At 47.3% G+C, this 19,730-nt stretch overlaps 1 protein-coding gene across 7 annotated transcripts in view; it reads left to right on the forward strand.

The window, feature by feature from the left end:
• Nucleotides 1-19,730, forward strand: part of RYR3 (ryanodine receptor 3) — a 1,751,462-nt gene that overhangs the window by 1,460,234 nt on the left and 271,498 nt on the right. For all 7 annotated transcript variants that reach the window (XM_069638568.1, XM_069638566.1, XM_069638573.1 and 4 more), the window contains one exon: nucleotides 7,264-7,368. In XM_069638568.1, coding sequence (XP_069494669.1) covers nucleotides 7,264-7,368 — 105 coding nt within the window. The remainder of the gene's footprint in view (nucleotides 1-7,263; nucleotides 7,369-19,730) is intronic.

Consider the following 19,730-nt stretch of genomic DNA (forward strand, 5'->3'; position numbering starts at 1 on the left):
AAACAGTGCTTCCTTTGTGAAACTACTTTCTGACAGTGTTTCTGTCACAGCAAAAAAGGGGGCGTACGACTGTGGGGCCATTTCTTTGTGATCTGAAGTGTGAACATGCTGGATATCTTTTAGAGTTACTCTGGCCTATGCAGCCAGACTCCTCTATGTGTCACATGACTTCGGGAGGTTCAACATCCACGTAATGTCACAATCTCCCTGTAGCCCAGTCAACATCTGCTTGACCTGACGATGATGGGACTTAAACCTAAAACCAACTCCCTGCAGCATATTGTGTTGTTACATCTGCTGCCCTCACTTGCAGCCATATCCTGCCTGCCTGTGTAGCTACCTCCAAAATGAGGGGGCCGTCAGCCGGGTCTCCACATCGTAGAACGTTCTTTCTCTTCTAGGCCTGTTCGCATGGATAACATAGGCAAGCACCATGAAGCCTAGTCAGCGCCTATCATCTTGCTGCAAGTCCCCCGTGGCTTTCGTGCAACGCGTTCTGCATCTTATCGGGAGCCTGCTGACACAGACTTTAGTGCAGCTTCTTGGATGCTTGCTGATTTGCATTCAAGGAACAGATGTGTTCCTTGATGTCTGCAATCTCTGCTCAACCAGCGAGTCACAGTCCTGACGTGGGACCACCATCGTCATTTGCACCTCACAGGCATCCCCAGCACAGCTTGCAGAAGGGAAAAGGGCCAGGAGGAGAAAGTGGCATGTGCCCTCGTTCATACCAGACTTCCACAATGTATTGTATAACAGGCCCTGCTTCAGCATGGGGGGGCAGGAGAGCCAGCCCCCCCCCAAGGCAAACGCCTGGCACCCTTAGAAAGGAGGCCTTGTTAGTGGTGGGTTTTTTTCTTCCTTTTTTTTCTTTTTTTGCAAAAGGTTGAATGTATTTTAACCATGCGCAATAAAACAATGAAATGTTAACTACCACTGGGACGAGGAGTTCGGGGGTGCTTGCTAGGAGGGTTGGAAGCAGGGGGGATTTAGTGATTAGCATTCTGAGGGGCTGCACTGCAGGAGGCCCAGTCAGTATTTGTTTATTTGCCTTTACAATGCTTTATGCCCCACAGCCATGAAAGCAGAACTGACCAGGGTAGCACACTTGTTAAAGCAGGCAGCCTACAACTATCTAGCAAGATCCTGTGTTGCTTTTTGAACTGCACTGTTCATTTTACTTACATTTCAAACCTCACATTTACAAGGTAGCTATTTTTTCAAACATATCAAGTTGATTTCTGTGTTGTTGGTTTGTATGTGTGGAAATATAACTGTTGTTCCCATCATGCTTAATAAGATGCTTAATAAGATGGTTAACTATAGCAAACAATAAATGGCAGGTGGTGATGCTTGGACACAGATGTCTGCGCCAAGTGCATAAATGGCTGAGGACCCTCACAAATTATATTCACTGGAACACAAGCCACTGCAATCATTTTTAGGCCTTGTGGTCCAGCAGTATGGGCAGGGCTACGCAGATTAATGGCAGGCAAACAAGGTTGATTTGAAAAACAATGGTATGGAAGCCTGACCAAAGCGATGTCAGTGGTTATGATTGATTCAGAGACTTGCATCCATCAGACTGAGATCCCTTACAAACTACATTCAAAATATATATTCTGCTGCATGAACTACATGAGTATAAATGAAACAATTATATTGGTAGTAAGAAAAATTGTATTCTGGAGAGGAGAGTAGTAAAATTAAAGTGATTTGATGTTAGACCTGATATGATAGGTTATTTAAAACGCGCTTAATACCCAGAGGTTTCTAAGTACGGACCTGGGGATCGAACCTGTGTGCTCTGTGCCGTCCTGCTTCCAAGGTGAGCACATTGCCCCTGAGCTATCCTCCCGAGACTTATTGAATTAGGCTATTAGGTGTAAGCCAGAACAATTGCATTGGACCACAGATAGGATGGAGAAAGGATGTTAGGAGGGACACACATTCTATGGACGCATTTGGCTGTTTACACACCCATTGCCATGTTAATCCCTATGGTATTCCCACCAACTACCTGCCCTCTCCCAGCTGAAACATACCCTCTTGGCTACTCTTTGAGCTAGCTCTGTCACAAAGTAACATCAAAATGTGTGCTGTCTTGGGCCTGCTTGTGTTATATCTAACCATTTGTTTGAGTGGTTAATGACTTAATTACCTCTGTAAATGAGCTCCTGTTGTAATAGAAAAATCTCTTAACAATGTGTGTTTTCAGCCAGTAGATTTAAAAGCAACGTGGGTGCCCTTGCATCTGTTTCTTGCACTGCAATCCTAAAACAAGCAATCGCAAAGCCAATAGTTTTGACATATGTATAAGTATTACACAGGCATTTGCCAGACAATGATATCCTATGCCTAGTTACTCTCACCATTTTCTCGATGTTCACACATTTTTGCCAGGTTGTATGTAGACCTATGGCAGTGCCTGGCAAATGCCTTTACCATATGTATTCAAAAGCCCAAACTGATGGTGTGGTCTCCCTAAGTGAAAGTATATATTCCCAGATGTGGGTGCCTTGTCTGCTATGCCTAGGCAATCAAACTGCACCTCACTGAGCTGGTCCAACAAGAACCTGCCTGAACATATCAAGGCTAGGGTGGCAAGTATGGACCAGCTTCAGATCTTCTTCTCATGCACACTTAGCAGTGGGGGTCTGACCTAAATAGTATGTATCTTTGTCTGTGTGCAAGCCTAGACTGCCTAGTCAGAACTTTTCATGAAATGAACAGATGAGTACTACCTTGATAGCCTCATACTGTTGGAGTAACCCTTAACAAGGTTTGTACGCAAACAGAACACATCATGTGTATTGTGGGTCTTGTTTGAAAAGTATTATATAACTGCTGAGTGTTTAGGCAGTGTCAGAAATGGTTATTTACTGTGGATCCCATCAGTGACAGGTGGGGGGTTCGGGACTGAAAGATTGCCCTCCCCCCAATGCATTTAGCCTCTAAGAAGATTCGTCATCAAACCTTGAAATTAACACAAGAAAAGAGCATTTCCTATTATGTTTCTGGCAAAGTATAAATGGTGCACATCTGTTAAACCTAAAAAGGGTATTGAAATATTACCTGCAGAGTGCACAGGTGGATTTAACAGCCGTGCAAGGGACAGATGCCCATGGGCACCCTTGCTCTGCCTTTCTTCTCTCAAAGTCAGCCAGGGCTGCACAGAACCTCCCAGTGAGGCCTTATTTTTTTAACATGTCTCGGCAGCAGATTATTTAAAACAGGAAGTTATAAGTGATGCCAAAAGGCACTTGTGTAATGCTGGGAAAATCATTTAATCTCACTGTGTGCTTCCTGACAAAATTAGGAGTCCCTAGAAGTGATTCACTTTGCAGTATGAGCTATTAAAAAAAGCCCCACTCATGGTTTGATAGATGGGCAGCGCAGGGGTCAGGGCCCACCAAGCAGTCACACACACACATTTTTCTTTGGAAAATATAAGGCCCCGTTTATTGAAAGGAATTTCAACATTCAATTGAAAAGCAAAGTAAACATGTTGAATAAGACGTCATCATGGACAATCGCATATTATAAACAGTATGTACCAGACAAATGTATACGGGTGGCAGGGTAGCGCTGGCTCTTCCTCCCTGCCACATCCAACCGGGAGCGATACCAGAAGGCCAGAAACCCCTCAAACTGCACTATCTTCCTCCTGATCCCACACTCTCCTGGATGCTAGCACTCCCACACACCCTCAACGCAATTACAATGTGCTGCAAAACTGCAACAAAAATAAAATGTGCTTCAAAATGTCATTTTGTAATAAACAAAATATCCTATTGCTTGCTTCAATATTTATCTAGGAGGAGGGAGGGTGTCTTTCCCAACAAAATGGCTGGATCACAAGCAACTCCTCCATGGACTGCTGGGAGTAGCCACAGTATTCAGGGAGTTATTATTGAGCGCACACCATCTTAGATGGAATGAGGACTGCAGGCCTTGTTGCTCAGCTCCTGCAGAGGAGGAGGTGGCATCCTCGATTCTTCCCAGCCAGACCAAATAGATATGGTGGGGCTAAGGTAGGGAAGTGGGAGTGGTTGTAAATGGGAATGCTAGTCATGGGGAGCTGATGGGAGGTGACAGGGAGTGAAGTGGTGGGGATAGAATAGAAAGGGGAGAACAGATGGGAAGGGAAGATAGGTAGATTGCTATTGCCACACTATTTTCTCTGCTTCTCTTTTGCTCTATACCTTTTTTTATATCTCAATTATAGCATTACGTAGATACAAAACATTTGTCTAGGGCATGATTAATTGGGATTCATCTCTCAGACCCTTGTTAAGGGTTCTGCAGTGTACAGCTTTCATTTCTCATGCTTTGGCAATAGTTTTCCTTATGGAGATGGGGGAGCGTATGGAAGATGAAGTGACTATTGAATGGAAGGTCAGAGTAGTGAGGGAACTTATGGAAGGAAACAAAGGAGCAAATGTAAGAAGAGAGCATAAGACTGTGGCAGGAGTATTGGAGAGCCTGAGAGTTTGGAAGAGATGAGCAGGTGGAAGGCGAGAGCAGATTTCCCATTTGAATACATTGAGTGAACCTGGGCAAATCACCTTATGTCAACAAAACCTGGTGAGGTGAACAGGCTCTTTCCAGTCCAGTCAGTCATGCCACTAAACACACAGCTCCAATAGACAACTTAAAAAACATGTAACATTTGTTGCACTCATGACAGCCATTAACTATTCCCACCATAAGCTCCACACCCATGCCGCACCTACCCGGGACCATCGATCCACCTTGCCCAAGAATTAATTTGTCTTTATCAGACATTCTGGTAGTCTTGTAGGTAAATGTGTCAACCTCGGTCCTAACAAGCTGGGTTTGAATCCAGGCTTCTGCACCATATAAAGCAGTCCAACAGACTAAATCAATTTAAGGGTGCAAATGGATTTTTCAGATCCAGGAAGACATCTCTTGCCCGAACATGGGTCTGAGAAATCTGGCTTAACACAGCACTTTTATTAGGGTACTCCTACACCCACACACAATGGAAGTTGTGTCCCCCTGGCCCCTGGTCACAAACCTGGCCTACCCAGATGCAAATTCCTGGAGCCAGGCCTGCAGTATACTGCCATAAGTGAGAGCAAGACTAAACACTGCCATCACCATTGCCAACTGGTCTTCTATTGTCTTTTCACATAGCCTTCATGAGAGTGTGTTTCGCTCCTTAATGCAGCTATAAACACAGACAGACTGTAAACACTGCACTTTGTGTACCATGTCCCGAGTGCACCCAGACACATTCTGCACTATTTGCATCAGACACATTAGAATAGTATGATGTTTTCAGTGCAGAAAGGCTCATGAACAGACTGTACACACTGCACTTTGTGTATCATGTCTCAAGTGCAACCAGACACACACACAGTGATATTTTTATCAAGTGCCTATGTCAGCCAGACATAGTAACGGAAAACTCGTGTACTGTGTAAACACTGCACTTTGTGTACCACGCCCCCTAGTGCAATCAGACGCACATTGCAATGTGTGTATCAAGTGCCTATTTCAGCCAAACACACACTGGCATTCTATAATCTGCTCCAGTGGGCACATTCCTCCCACCGATTCCTTATCTTTGAAATAGCCCAGTCAATTCTACTCAATCATCACCAGAGAACGTTCTTTAGCCACCAAGTGGCGCTTTATGGCTCCATCCTCGACCATCACCTCTTGTTGGTTGTGTCTGGTGCGGAGGTGACGTCATCAGTGTCGTTGGCACCATTTTCCTCAGTTCCTTTTTTCTGCAGCAACACACCGGAACGTGAGAAAGTAACTCGTCGGGAAAAGTGTGTTTTTCACCAGAAATTCTAAGAAGTCTGGCTTTAGAAGCCTTCAAACATACCATTGGCCCAAGTCTGTAATGAATCCCCGCTCCTCGTGTATGTTGTGCCTTTGGAAAGAGATCGATACCAAGTAATGTGGATCCTGTCAGACGATAAAGACGAAAGCAGTAAAAGAACAGCTTGCGAGGCTGCTTATGGCCGCATCAAAATCGACGCCAGTAAAATGGAAGGTTGTGACCAGTAAAAACGATTCTAGAAAACAGTTACTAACCCCCGACTCCGCAGATCACCATTCTAGATCTGAGTAATAGAGAAAGAAGGAAAATAAGCAGCACCACATACTGTGTGGGGATGGGACCAAAGCCTTTTGCAGCGCAAAACATGCACTTCACCTTTGCATTTTAATTTAGGCGTGAGGATAGGCGTGACCACACACAGTGACCCCCGCCCACATCGTCACACCTCTGTCCTCATAAACACGCATTGGGAATGACTGCCCTAGATACACATTTATTAATGAAAGGGATGTTGAGTAGGGCTAATGGAGTAAAGGGGACAATGGGCTAGGAGTACGTTAGTCACTACAGTGAGTAACTTTTTCTTACTCCTACATCGCATTCCCTTTCCTCCATACTGTATGGGGGATTCCAGCACAACATACTAGTTTCAAGCAAGCTCCTTTCTGAGTACTGGCTGGCCAAATCTTCACGAGAACTGACATCCGTCGTGACAGTAATGACAACAGAAAGCCGACAGTGTTACCCACGTGGCTGCTTGACTGATTACGTCCCATGCTACGTGACGCTGAAAAGCGACTACGGTTGCTTTTGAACTTACTAGAAGTGCCCGAATACCAAAGAACGTGTCATGCCCTGCACTTTGTAGGCTTCTGCTATACACGATACCATCCATCTACCATCCCATGACCCTATAGCACCCATAAGAGCAGCAGTACAGTCAATATAGTTCACCTCCCAGTCTGAAGAGAACAAGCAAGAAACTGGTGACCACATGCACTTGTTGCCCAAATGTGTGTAATTTTGGAGCCATCAGGGTTGCATCTGTGACCCCCTCTGTGACTTGTTTGCCTGCCTGTTATTTGCTTTTATGAGCTTTTGATGTTCTGAAAATGCTGTGGAATGCTTAGGCTCAAATGTTATGTGATTAATTGATTAATTCCTATGATGTAATCGGCTACTTCAACTCCCCGTGAGGTCACTCCTCTACCCCTTGTCATGCATGTTTTTTTCTGGGTGCATTAACTAAAGGCAACTTCTCTAAAGCAAAAGATATCCTAGGCGATATGCCATGCATAGAATGTGCTTGAATGACGAGCAAAAACAGCCTGCTGGGGCACCAGTCAGAAATAGGCTCCATCTTTCAATCCTAAAAATACATGGGCAAGTCCAGTTTCCTGTTTTATTTTCCTGATTGTCTTTTTCTTTTCTTGTTCATTTTGTAGGGTCCTTGCATAGGAAACCAGCAGAGCCTTGCGCATAGCAGGCTGTGGGATGCGGTGGTCGGTTTCCTTCATGTCTTCGCAAACATGCAGATGAAACTGTCTCAGGTGAGTTTTGCATGCATGTCTCCGAACCCTTTATTACCGTTTTATGGGCATGCGCCTACATACTGGGTACCGAGAGACAGCACCAGCCTTGACCATAAACACGGCCTGCCTTTCCCCTTTGGATCCTGGATAAATCTTCCCAGCCTTTCCATTAACTAATTTCTTCTCCTAATTGGTTCCATCTTGCCAGGCACTTCAGCTCTCATTGTGAGACACAAAAGAAACACATTAAATAAAGATGGTAGAACTTTCTGGATGTAGGTGATTTGACCGAATTCATATTTTCAAAAGGGTGGAGTGACCACATTGTTTGTTATTGTAGGGAGGGGACCCACACCCCCCCGTCCCCCCTACCTTTATTCATATCCTTTACCCCACCCCCACATATATTTTATTGAAAACCATTTTTTAGGTACAAAAATAAAGAAGACTATTCAGTCACTTCTTCCTCGAAGACATTGGATTCGGTCACTTCTATGGTATCGGAAATTTCCCTTTACTAAAAGAGGATAAACGTAGTCGAGGAATTTATGTGCTTTGCATATTCCCCATCATTGGTCAATGGCTTTCTGTGGTGGATCCCTTATCTCCAGTGATAGAAGCTATTCAAAGCAAGGGATCCCAACACTGGAAAGCTGTAGCTCCAGGCAGAGGTGTTGCTATGTCTGGAAAAGATCTGCGGCTATGCTAAGGACGGGACTGTCGGGACTCAGGGCTAGCTAGCCTTTTGGTTGAAGACCCTGAGCTTCTATCCGGGGCTACAAACAAAAGACCCAGGGCTATAGCCCCTCGGCCCTCCGTCCCCCAGCAACGCCTCTGGCTCCAGGTAAGTAGCTTTTCTTTTTCACTGTGTCTTTCACAAATTCCTGGTCATCAGAGGTTTGATTCCTGGTGTTGGATCTCCACCTCTGATGACGTGGAATAGTAGTACTTGAATCTTTGAAAGATGCCAACGCTGGGGAAAAGTAGGCACACACTTTTCTTTTTCGTAGAAGAGTACACTAAGAGTTAGAAGTTACAATGGGAGACTGGAGCATAGAGACACTGAAGTAACCTCACAAAATGTTTTATTATTTAAGAAAAAAAGACTTCAGATAAACGCTTCCACAGAAATGATAGTACGGGATAAATCATATACTGCTTGTGTGCCAGAACAGATGATCTTAGCAGTATGTTTCTGATTTCATATTCTTTATTTTTATATAATTTTTCCAAAACTGCTGAAAAAGAGTCTTTTGGTTCGGAATAAACGGGAATGTGAGGTCTACTGAAGGGGTGAATTGAGAATATGAACTACTGAAATCCTGATCTTTATGCCCGGTGAAGTGCAGCCCAAGGACGGTGGGCGAGGGAGGCTTCTCTGCACACCCACATATCTGCCGGATGCATGTACCATGGCTTGTACCGATGTTATGGGTCAAGAACCTTTCTCTTTTGAACTTGTTTTTTTTAGTCTTTCTTCCTTTCACTCCTTCTTTCCCTCTGTGCACCCTTTTTTCTACTCCCCTTTCTTCCTATGTATCCTTCCTTCCTTGATCTAATAACTTTGTTACCCCTTCCCCATCTTTCATTCCCACTCTTTCCTTTTCCCTCAGCTCCTTCCTCCCATTCCTTCTTTTCAATGGATTGCATTCTCTCACAGATTCCTTATCTTGATAGATAGTTATCCAGCGTTAGCAGCTCAGAAATGTTTTTAACAGGGGGGCGTCAAGCCGCTCGGTTTCGTCAACCACTCTCTCATATACAAATACGCCTTTCCTCAACAACACACGTAACGTTGGTCGCTGTATAAAAGAATGCTCTATGCTCACTTATGATATATGATATGATATGGCATTTGTAACGCGCCTATACACAGGTGTTTCAAGGCGCGACGAGGCAGGGGGGGGGGGAACAAGGGGAGACAGACAACGATCCTACTAGGCCAGGTGTCATTCAGATCACGCAAGTGCAGGGGTTGGAGGGGGGGAAAAGTGCAAGGGGAAGGGGAGGGGGGGGAGTGCAGTACAAGGTAAGTGGCGTAAAAGTAATAAATAAATAGGGCCAGCTGGTGGCAAGTGCAAGGTAAGTGCAGAACAAGTGCTGGAAAAGGGGGGGGGCTGTAGGGATACAGAGACAGTCCCGCAGTGCAGAGGGGTTCCAGGGCATCAGTGCAAGTGGAGAGTGGCTGGGCCCAGGACCGAGGCCGTTAAGAGTGGTCCAGTTGCAGAATCAGTGCAGTTTCAGTGAAGAATATTAGCTGTTCAGCAGGGGAGAGGGAGAGAGAAAGCAGAAGCAAAGAGGAAGGTTTTGAGGTGCTTCCGGAACCGGAGATGGTTCTCCTCAAGTTTCAGGGAGGCAGGAAGGCTGTTCCAGAGGGAGGCCCCTGCCGCGGAGAGAGATCTACCCCCAGCTCGTTGCTTCGAGAAGCGGCTGACCCTGAGGGAGTTGGAGGCGGATGAGCGAAGGGCTCGGGAAGGAAGATATTTGGGAAGAGAGAGTTGAAGGTATTTAGGACCAAGGCCCCAGAAGGCCTTGTGGACAATGCAGAGGGTTTTGAACTTTATCCTTGCAGCCACTGAGAGCCAGTGTAGAGATTTCAGTCCTGGAGAGATACGGTCCCTGGGCTTGAGGCCAAGGACAAGTCTCGCAGTTCTGTTCTGGATGAGTTGCAGAGGGCGGAGAGTGGAGGCAGGCAGATTAAGATAGAGGCTGTTACAGTAATCCAGCTTCGAGAGAACCAGGGCTCGGGAGACAGTGAGCTTCTGGGGGAAGGAGAGGAAGGGAAGAATACCTCTGAGGAGGTGCAGCTGGTAGTGTGACTTCTTAGCGACGTCAGAAATATGAGGAGAGAAGGAGAGTGTGGAGTCGAAGATGACCCCAAGGTTTTTTGCATTGCAGGTAGGAGCAGGGAGGGGGCCAAGGGAGGCAGGCCAGAGAGATGCAGGGAAGGAGGGAGTGGGTGTACCGATGAGTAGAATCTCAGTCTTACTGGCATTAAGGCAGAGGTCATTGGCGGCTCATCATTCCTGGATAGCAGACAGACAGTCAGAGATGAGGGAAGGAGAGGGGGAGGCTGAGGGTAGCCTGAAAATGAGCTGGGTATCGTCCGCATAGCACTGGAAATTAGGGCAGAGAGCGGCGATGCGGTGGGCAAGGAGTGCCAGATACTGGTTGAACAGCCAGGGAGAGAGATTAGATCCCTGGGGGACACCACAGGTGGAGAAAAAGATGTCGGAGAGGAAGGACCCCAGTTGGACCTGGGAGGGTCGATTTGAAAGGAAAGAGGTCAGCCACGCCAGAGCCTGACCAGTGATACCCAGGTTTTCACGGAGACGGTTGAGCAGGATGGCATGGTTGACAGTGTCAAAGGCAGAGGAGAGATCGAGCAGAATGAGAACACACGGAGTGTTGGAATCGAGGTTCAAGAGCAGGTCTTCACGGATGTTCAGGAGAGCAGTTTCCGTGCTTCTGGCAGCTCTGAAACCAGATTGATGGTCATGAAGACTACCAACAGATTCAGCATGGAGGTTAAGCTGGGAGATGGCCAGTTTCTCCAGGAGCTTGCCCAGGAAGGGAGTGATGGAGATAGGGCGATAGTTAGCCGGGCAGGAGGGGTCGGAAGAGGGTTTCTTGAGAAGAGGGTGCACAAGGGAGTGCTTGAGGGGGGAAGGGAAGACTCCAGAGGCGAAGGAGTGTTTGCAAAAGTCAGCCAGGGCAGGAGCCAGGGAGTCAATGTGGTCCTTGATAGTTTTGGAGGAACAGGGGTGAACCTGTTTAGACGAGACTTTCATAGATTGGACTTGTCTGGAAACCTCGTCAGCAGAGAAAAGTGGAAAGGCAGAGAAAGAGGGAGGAGGGGTGACTGCAGAAGGGCCAGAGGAAGAGCCGGGAAGGGAGGGAGGGAGGTGAAAGGAGGAGAGCGAGGACAGGATGTCCTGAGTTTTAGAGATGAAGTGAAAGGCCAATGCAGTGCAGAGGGCCTGGGAGGGGACAGGAGAGGTAGAGACTGCAACAGGGTTGGCCAGCTCCTTGCAGATTTTAAAGAGTTCGGCGGAGTTGTTAGATGCCGCAGAGATGCGGGCTTGGATAAGGGCTCTCTTCTTGGTGAGAACGGAGAGCCGATACTGCCTTTGGAGCAGGCGGCAGGCCAGTTTGTCAGAGGATGAACATGAAGCACGCCATTTCCTCTCTGCAACCCTGCACTTGCGTTTTAGGGTGGCGAGATCCGAGTCATACCAGGAGTTACATTTGGCTTTGGGCTTCAGGCGGATTCTCATGACGGGGGCAAGGATATCAAGAGTAACAGATATAGCAGAGTGGAGCATGGAGAGGGCTGTGTCAGGGTGGGAGTCAGCCGAAGGGGCAGGGGGGGGCGAGAAGGTAGCAGCGAAAGCCTCAACTGACACACGCTTCATGGGTCGGATGACCGAGAAGGTGGGTGGCAGTGAAGAGGGTGGCTTTGCCTGTGAGGTAGGGAGGGTGAGGTGGGAGGATAGGAGAAAGTGATCACTCCAGGAGAGAGGAGTGGAGAGAGGGACGGAGAGGGGAAGGTCAGAAGAGATCAGAGCATCAAGAGTGTGCCCAGCAGAGTGAGTAGGCCCAGACGGGAGAATAGAGAGTGAGAGAGAGTCGCAGAGGTCACGAAAGAGAGCAGTGGGGGGACTGGAGGCATCAAGGTGGATGTTGAAGTCGCCAAGAAAGAGGAGTTGAGTGGTTGAGGACAGGAGTGAGGAGGAGAGGTCAGCCCACTCAGAGAGGAAGGAGGAAATTTGACCAGGTGGCCGATAGATAGTAGCCACGGTAAGGGAATGGCTAGGAGAGAGAGAGAGTCGGCAGACAAGACATTCAAAAGAGGAGTAGGTCTGCGTAGGAGTGACAGTGGCAGGAATCCACTCAGGGAAGATAAGGGCAACACCACCCCCTGCACGGTTAGGCCTGGGCATGGAGAGGATCTTGTAACCGTCAGGTAGGAGTGTGTCAAAGCTGGTGGCAGAGCTGGCTGTGAACCATGTCTCAGTGAGACCGAGGACGTCGAGGTCCAGTTCCTCAAGAAGGTGACAGATATCAGAGGAGTGCTTGATGGCAGAGCGAGAATTTAGAGTGGCAATGTGGAGAAGGTTGCCCTCCTTGAAGAACTTCCGGGGAGGGGTACAGATCAGAGGTACGCCCTGCGGAGGTGTTGAAGAAGGAGGTGAAGAAGGAGCATGAGAGGGGGCAGGGAGGGAGGGTAGAGGCAGGGTAGCCAAGGATAGAGGAGGGGGACAGCAGGAGAGGAGAGGAAGTTGATGAGGAGTGGGAAGCGTCTATCAAAGAGGAGAAGGTTGGCCTGAGGGCCTTGGACCAAGATGGTCCCATTAGCGTAGACATTAATGATGGCCTTAGAGGAGCGGAAGGGGGCCAAGAGGACATCCCAACGGGTGCCACCATTAATGGGAGAGGAGGAGAAAGGAGAGAGCACAGAGACCATATGAAGGGTCCATAGGTCAGGCGAAGGCACGAAAAAGAGGATGTCAGTGAGAGTTTCCTTAGAGCAGGCACTAGTGTAGGTGTCAGCAATAGGGAGGCCTGGGTTGGAGACCAGGATGTCCTTTTTAAACTTTTTCCTACCAGATTTAGTGAGGAGAGCAGGATAGTCAATGGAGAAGCAGTTAGAGAAGATAGGCGAGACAGAGAGCACCATGGAGTAGGAGGGAGGGGGGGGAGACAGACGAAACGGGAGCACGCAGACAGGAAGTGAGCGGCAAGCACAAGTTACCACAATTAGAGAAAACAAACAGTAAAGCGTATTAGGTACCGGGCCACCTAAGTTTGAGAATCCTGCGAGGGGAGAAAAAACACCCTAGTTTACCACAGTTCAGAGCAAACAGTAATGCGTATTAGGTACCGGGCCACCTAAGTTTGAGAATCCTGCGAGGGGAGAAAAAACACCCTAGTTTACCTTAACTGTGAATACAGTGAGGCAAGGCCCCATGCGGATGTAACCAGGAGTAGGAGGGGTGGGCCTTATCCCAGTTCCTTTTTTCCGTGCTCTGCAGCATGCTACTTGGAACACGTTTGTTATTCGATTCAAACAAATTCGACCCTACATCAGTACGTTGGGGCCTAAACCGTCAGGGTTTAAATGCTGCAAGGACTGACTGCAACTCTAAAATGTCCCTCATGGACACACACACTATTTGTGTGTGATGGCTTGGTGTTGGCCATGATATGGAGCAATGTGGTTCTTGTCTGGTAATGAACCTGAAGGTGGTGAAGGAATGCTCTTGGCAAAGCTGGCATTCAGCAGACCGCCATCAAAATCCCTGGCGTAATCGCTTTCAAAGGTCCTCGGAGCATGATACCGAAGGGCCTACTACCGAGAAACATCGAGAGGGACGTCACCACAAGAAGTCAAAAATACGTTGGCACTCTGGTAGCAAATCTCACCCAATGAAGGGTGCATCTGGGGAGAAGTGAGAGGACTTCAAAAACCAAATGCTGAATGTTTTTTGAAAAGGCGTTGGCTGGTATGGCTTCAGCCTCGATGCCACACGTGGAGACAGCTCCAAACAGTGCCCGGTACATCCAGAATGAAGGCAGCCAGGGCAGGTTTCTTGCCCTTGAGCAAGACCCCGAAATGAGAAACCTCCTCCTGAGCCAATACCGTTGACAGCCCCCTCGGGCCAAGAAGCCCCTCGAACGGCAGAGGCCATGCAAGATCAAAGCATGCTATCCGACACTCAATCTGTTTTCTTTGACTCAATGTGGTCAATTTTTGACAAGGAAGGCGACTCAATACCATTGGGTGCGAACCAATGAGGGGGGGGGTGTCAGCCTTGGATCCATTTACCAGAATTTATGGTAGACCAGGCTGGGTTACTGCAACTGGCGAAGGGCCTCCATGATGCCAGTTGTTTGGACATATCTCTGGATGTGTAATTCTAGCAACTAAACCCATATGTGCACCCGAACACCCAATACCGCAAGGTGGTTGAGAAGGTCGTCATGGCCTTGGGGCTCGGCACACCACCAAAACCGGTATCGCAGTACGACCTATGATGGGTCAGAAGAAGAACAAGGAGGGGTTTGCCATCTCACAGTTATTCTTTATTAAAAGAAAAGAGAACACATCTACCTCTTCCTAGGCTTCAGGTGTTCCCTACCTAACCAAACTAACTAGGGTGCTCGTCAGTCATCAGTGATAGTTCAAATTAATTCCATCCTCTGTCCAAACCTAACCTGTCCTGACCCTGCCACTATTTAGAACAACTAAAGAATATGAGAAGGACTCCCTTCTCATATGGGGTGTTTCTTCCACCAAGTTACCTTCAATATTGTACCTTCAGATAGTTCTTAGTGACTGTTGTTAGCAAACTGTTTAGTTCATATATTGGATTCTTCAAGGTCTCAACTGTCTCTTTCATTCACTCATTCCTTCTTTCCTTTATATTCTTTTCTTCTTCGACTCTATTTGGGACTATCCCTTTCCTTCCATGGGATAACTCTTTTTCTCTCTGGTCTCTCTCAAGATGTTCTCTTTACTTAATGTCCATCATTTATCTTGATATTGGGCCCGATTCATGGATTGTTTTGCATGGTTCAAAGTGACTTTGCACTGCTGAAAAGTGACTTTGCACTGCCAGCACAAATCCTGATTTATGGAACGGTTAAAGTGTATTTTTGAAGTGCAACTTCAGTTCAAAGTTAATTTTGTACTGCAAAAATGACTTTGCACTGAAAGAATACACGTTGACAGGTCTAGGGGGATTTAAAGTATTTAATTGACTGACCTCTGTGAGAAGAGTGGCTATTGTCACTGTGGAGTCCTCATTAGGATCTACTCTCCACTCTTTAAGGAACTTTACAAGATATATTTGGGTCTTTTGCCTCCTGTCGGGTTGGGAAATCAAGCAATGAAAGGGGCCCTTCTTCTCTGGAAGTGTACATGGGCCAAACGATTTCCCCACTATTTTGTTTTCTCATGTTAGCAACAACATTAGGACTAATTGTCCTACAGAGAAGGTGTGAGGAGCAGCCTTTTTATCATAATTGGATTTCTGGTATTCTTGGGCCTGTCCCAGATGCTTCTGACAATCTCTCATACTGTTGTCATATGTAAATGCAAATTCTGCATGGTCTGAGAGATTGGCAGAATGGCTTCATCTCTCTCTCCCCAGGTCTCTTTAAGCATATCTAGAACATCCCAGGGTTCTCTTCCATAAAGCAATTTAAACGAGGAATACCCGGAAGAGGGGCCAAAAGGGGTTTTTCGTACAGCAAATGGGGCCCATGGGATAATAGTTTCCCATTGTTTCCCATCCACCTCTACTAGTTTGCGGAGGACCCTTTTGAGCATTTGATTAGCGCTTTCTTTATACTTTTTTTCACTTGATGTTTTTGAGGATGGGCTGGTATCATAGGGTTTAGGGAGCTCCTCATCAGAACAGGAGTCCTTGTTCCCAGATGGGGAGTCTCTCCCAGTGAGGTCCTGCTTGCCTGTACCCCTAGGGACGTTATTGAGTAGCAGGCTTATCTCCCTAGCTTCACAAGGAAAGGCTCCCCCTGGCCAGAAGTGGCAGAAACCCCAGATTCATCACAGACCTTACTGACATCCTTGACCATGGACCGCAGACTGAGCGGGTTTTGCCGTTCACTACGGCCATAGCGGATCCGGTTATGGCCTTGTGACAAAGCCCGTTCTTAACACTGGTATTCGACACAAAGCTCATGAAAAAATATATGCCGGTAAGAGGCTACCTTCCATTTTTGATGACTCAGCCGAACCCAAAAGAGTTGGTAGTGCAGACTGCAACAGCTGTGTCCAGGCCCTTTATTTATGTCGAGCCTCTCCACTGATGGGGAGTCACACAAAGTCAACGCTTTGGCAAAGAAAGTTTTCACCTCGGTAGCATAGCTCTTAAATCTCTAAATGCCTCTTGTGCCAACTTCTCCCATATCCTCTGGGGCACCATTTCAGAAGCATCTGATCACTTCCCAGAGGGAGAGGTCTAGAATGGCTTCTTGGAGATAGTGCTGGAATTTCGACCATCTGCATGGTGGATATGCGCTCACCTGAGCTTTTTTGAAATTTTAAATGAAGTTGAATGATGGTAGATCAACCACTGGAAAATGTGTGCAATTTTCCTATGCTCACCGCACGACATACGCATAGACCCTTGTACTCTGGGTGGACACAGCCTACTGGCACATCCCCCATATTTATTTGGGATCTGAGAGGTTGAGTACACAAAGCATCTCCAGAAGGAGAGGGACAGACTTTCCCCCTGCCATGGCCAGCCTAATTAACTAACAAAGGCTCCACGGATCTGCCTTGTCCTTTTGCTGTGCCCTATAGCTAGTGACAGCATTCGCATACTAATTAGAGTTAAATTCAAACAGGCCCAGACTCCAACACCCTTTCATATGCATTGTGTCAACCTGATGCCAGCTCCTGCCCTCAGTATCGATTGACAGTAAAATGTCATGTTTGGCACTGTGTGTTTACAGTAGTCATCCCACAGGGGAACTCCATTCAGAAGGTACAAGTATGTGTTTTGACGGAGCCAGGAAGTCTGGTCTCGCCACAGCTTCAGGGGAGACGTGCCACTTTAATCAGGAACCACAGAGAGCTCCATTAACTAGAGAGACTCTTTGATCAACAACAGACAAGAAGATGGGCGGGACTTAGTATAACATGTTTTCACCCTTTAACCTTTCTGTTGCAAGGCACTCTGGTTATGACCGCACACATACAAGAGATTGTTGGTGGGGACCCAGGATTGGTTCATTAAGGTAGGCTTAGCTTACACCAATCCCTGTGGTCCATTCAGCTTTAAAAGAGGGCCAAGACCCTCTTTTGGCATATCATATGAAGGCTTCACCAGAAGCAGAAGAAATAACTTATCATTGAACCCTGGCTGAAGGTATAGTCTGCCTTACATCTTCTGCCAGTGAAGGAAGGCCAGGAACTCCAAGAGGGAAGCATGATCCCTCCCCTAAACATCTCCCAGGGAACAGGGGGAGATACTGAATTCAGGGAACCTTCCAGCAGCTCCAGAACTGGGACCCAGCCATCACACAGCCTGCCCTGCTAGGCTCTGCAGCAAGCTTCCTAGGTGGAAGTGCCAGAGAGTCTCTGTAACCCTAAACCAAGGACAAGGCTGCTGCTTTCAACACACTCTTCAACTTTGAGCAGTCCGCCTTAAAGGACGACAGGAGCCCACTGAAAAAGCTAGGAGAAGTGCATCAACAATAATCTACCAAAGTCTGCCTTAAAGGACATTTTTGAGCCAATCGAGCCCCTCGAGTTCCAAATGACTTCAGCACTGACTGCTTTTATGCTGCAGTCACTAACGCCACCTGAGACACCACTACCAGTGCTTCAGAACTGTGACCAGCACTGAGACCATGATTCCTGACCCCGAGCCGCCTTGTAGGCCAGCCTGCAGCTGTCTGTCCAGCCCCCTTGCCGAACTGCCTGCTGCCTAATACCCGCAGCTGTCTCCCATCTTAAACTCTGTTGCAGAAGCTGAAAAGCCTGCTGAAAACGACTCAACACTGTCAAGCACCAAGAACATATATAGCACAAGGTACATTGTGGTTCTGCCCCCTGGTCCTTCTCTGAAGAACCATAGTGACATTTTACAACCAATTGCTCCCTTTGTGCTACAACCAAGTATCTTTGAACTGTTGTGATTATTTACCATACCAAATACCCTCCTGTCAGTATCCAGAGTGCATCCCTTCTCTTTCTCCTTCTTTGAAACTGTCTGTCCTCTGCAATCCTTTACAGGGTGGGTTGTATTTCATTGTGTTGCTCTAACGGTCTGTTGTGATAATAATAAAGTAGATATGTGTATACAACCTTGGCTGGTCAGTCTCTTTTATCATTCAGTAATAATTGTATTTTTGCTTTGTTGCAACAAACCAACGATCCACGACCTTGTCGAAAATAAGCCTGTCGTTCTGTCCACGTTACTAAAATTGAACAAGGGTTTTTTTATAATTTGCTTGTGTTTCCAATCTGTTTGGATCCCTTCTGGTGTATTAGGTGTATGTGGCTGATTGATGGTTTAGATACCAATATTCATTCCTGGACGACTGGTGCCCCGGAAGTTGATTCATCACACTAGCAAGCGCTCCAAGCAGGTTTGGATGTTGCAGACTCTATGGGTTGCGCTATGGACACCTTGACAGTTTTGTACAGGTCTGCTTATCTGAGGGGCTCAGGTTTTCCCTGAACATTTAATCGCAGCTGGGCGACCTTGCATTCGACAATGAACATCCTTTTGGCCCGAAAGCAGAGGAGTCACTGGAGTAGTTCAAGGACTCGAAGCTGACAGCTAAGTCACTAGCATTGGTAGTGCAGCAGCAGCCTCCACAGCAGAATTTTTCCTTTGGGTCCAGAGCACAGAGTTAAAGGAGATCCTCCACTATTCCCAGAAGGGCGCAAGCGCCCCATACCAAACAAGCTCAACATAGGTTCCCGCAGTCAGGTAGAGATAAAGGAAGGTCGAGACAGTCAACTGCTGTTGGAGGGCCGATGTCGCCTAAGAAACCTCTTTGAGATCTCCCCCATGCTTTTGTCGGTTGGAGGTGAGAGTCTCCGGGTTCTTGGGGAAATGGAAGGAATTTACTTCTGACACCTGGGTCCTTCAGTTAAACGAGTGGGGTTGCTGCCTCACATTTATGAAGAGAACCCTGACAGACCTCCACCTCCCTCCCAACAGCTGGAATGGGAGCTCCAGGAAGAGCTACAGGCCCTTCTTTTGAAGGGAGCAGTAGAGGCAGTGCCAGCTGAGGAAATATGCCCGGGTTGGTCCCATTCTGGACCTCAGGGATTCATACAAATTCCAGAGGAGGACTAATTCAGGATGGTGACGTTGAGGTAAATTATCCAGGCTTTGCAGTTCCAAGACCGACTGGTGCTGCTGGACTTTCAGGACGCCTATTTTCAAGCGTCTATCCACAGGAAGCACAGGCGGTTCCTAAAGTTCATCATCAGGGACACCCATTACCAATTACAAGTTCTCTCTTTTGGCTTGACATCTGACCGCAGGGTCTTTACCAAGCTGATGGCAGTAGTAGTGCCCCCCTGGGGAGAGCCAGTGACTTTGTGTTTCCATATTTGGATGATTAGCTGATCCGTGCACGGTCCCCAGAACAAGTTTCAAGACATCTCAAGGACACCTGGTCCCTACTGCATGACTTGGGTTTCTCCCTTACTTACAGAAACCACAGACCTTACCAGCGCAACAGCTCCAGTTTATCAGAGCTCTCTTGGACCCCCAGGAAGGGAAAGTTTTTCTTCCCGGGGATAATGGCACACATTACCAGTCTTTTCCAGACCTCCAGCAGTCTTCCTGCATTTACTTTCCTGTGCTTGCCGGGCCTCATGCCAT

Source organism: Ambystoma mexicanum, chromosome 14 (assembly GCF_040938575.1).
Source record: "Ambystoma mexicanum isolate Mex_15411 chromosome 14, UKY_AmexF1_1, whole genome shotgun sequence".
NCBI classification, from domain to species: domain Eukaryota; kingdom Metazoa; phylum Chordata; class Amphibia; order Caudata; family Ambystomatidae; genus Ambystoma; species Ambystoma mexicanum.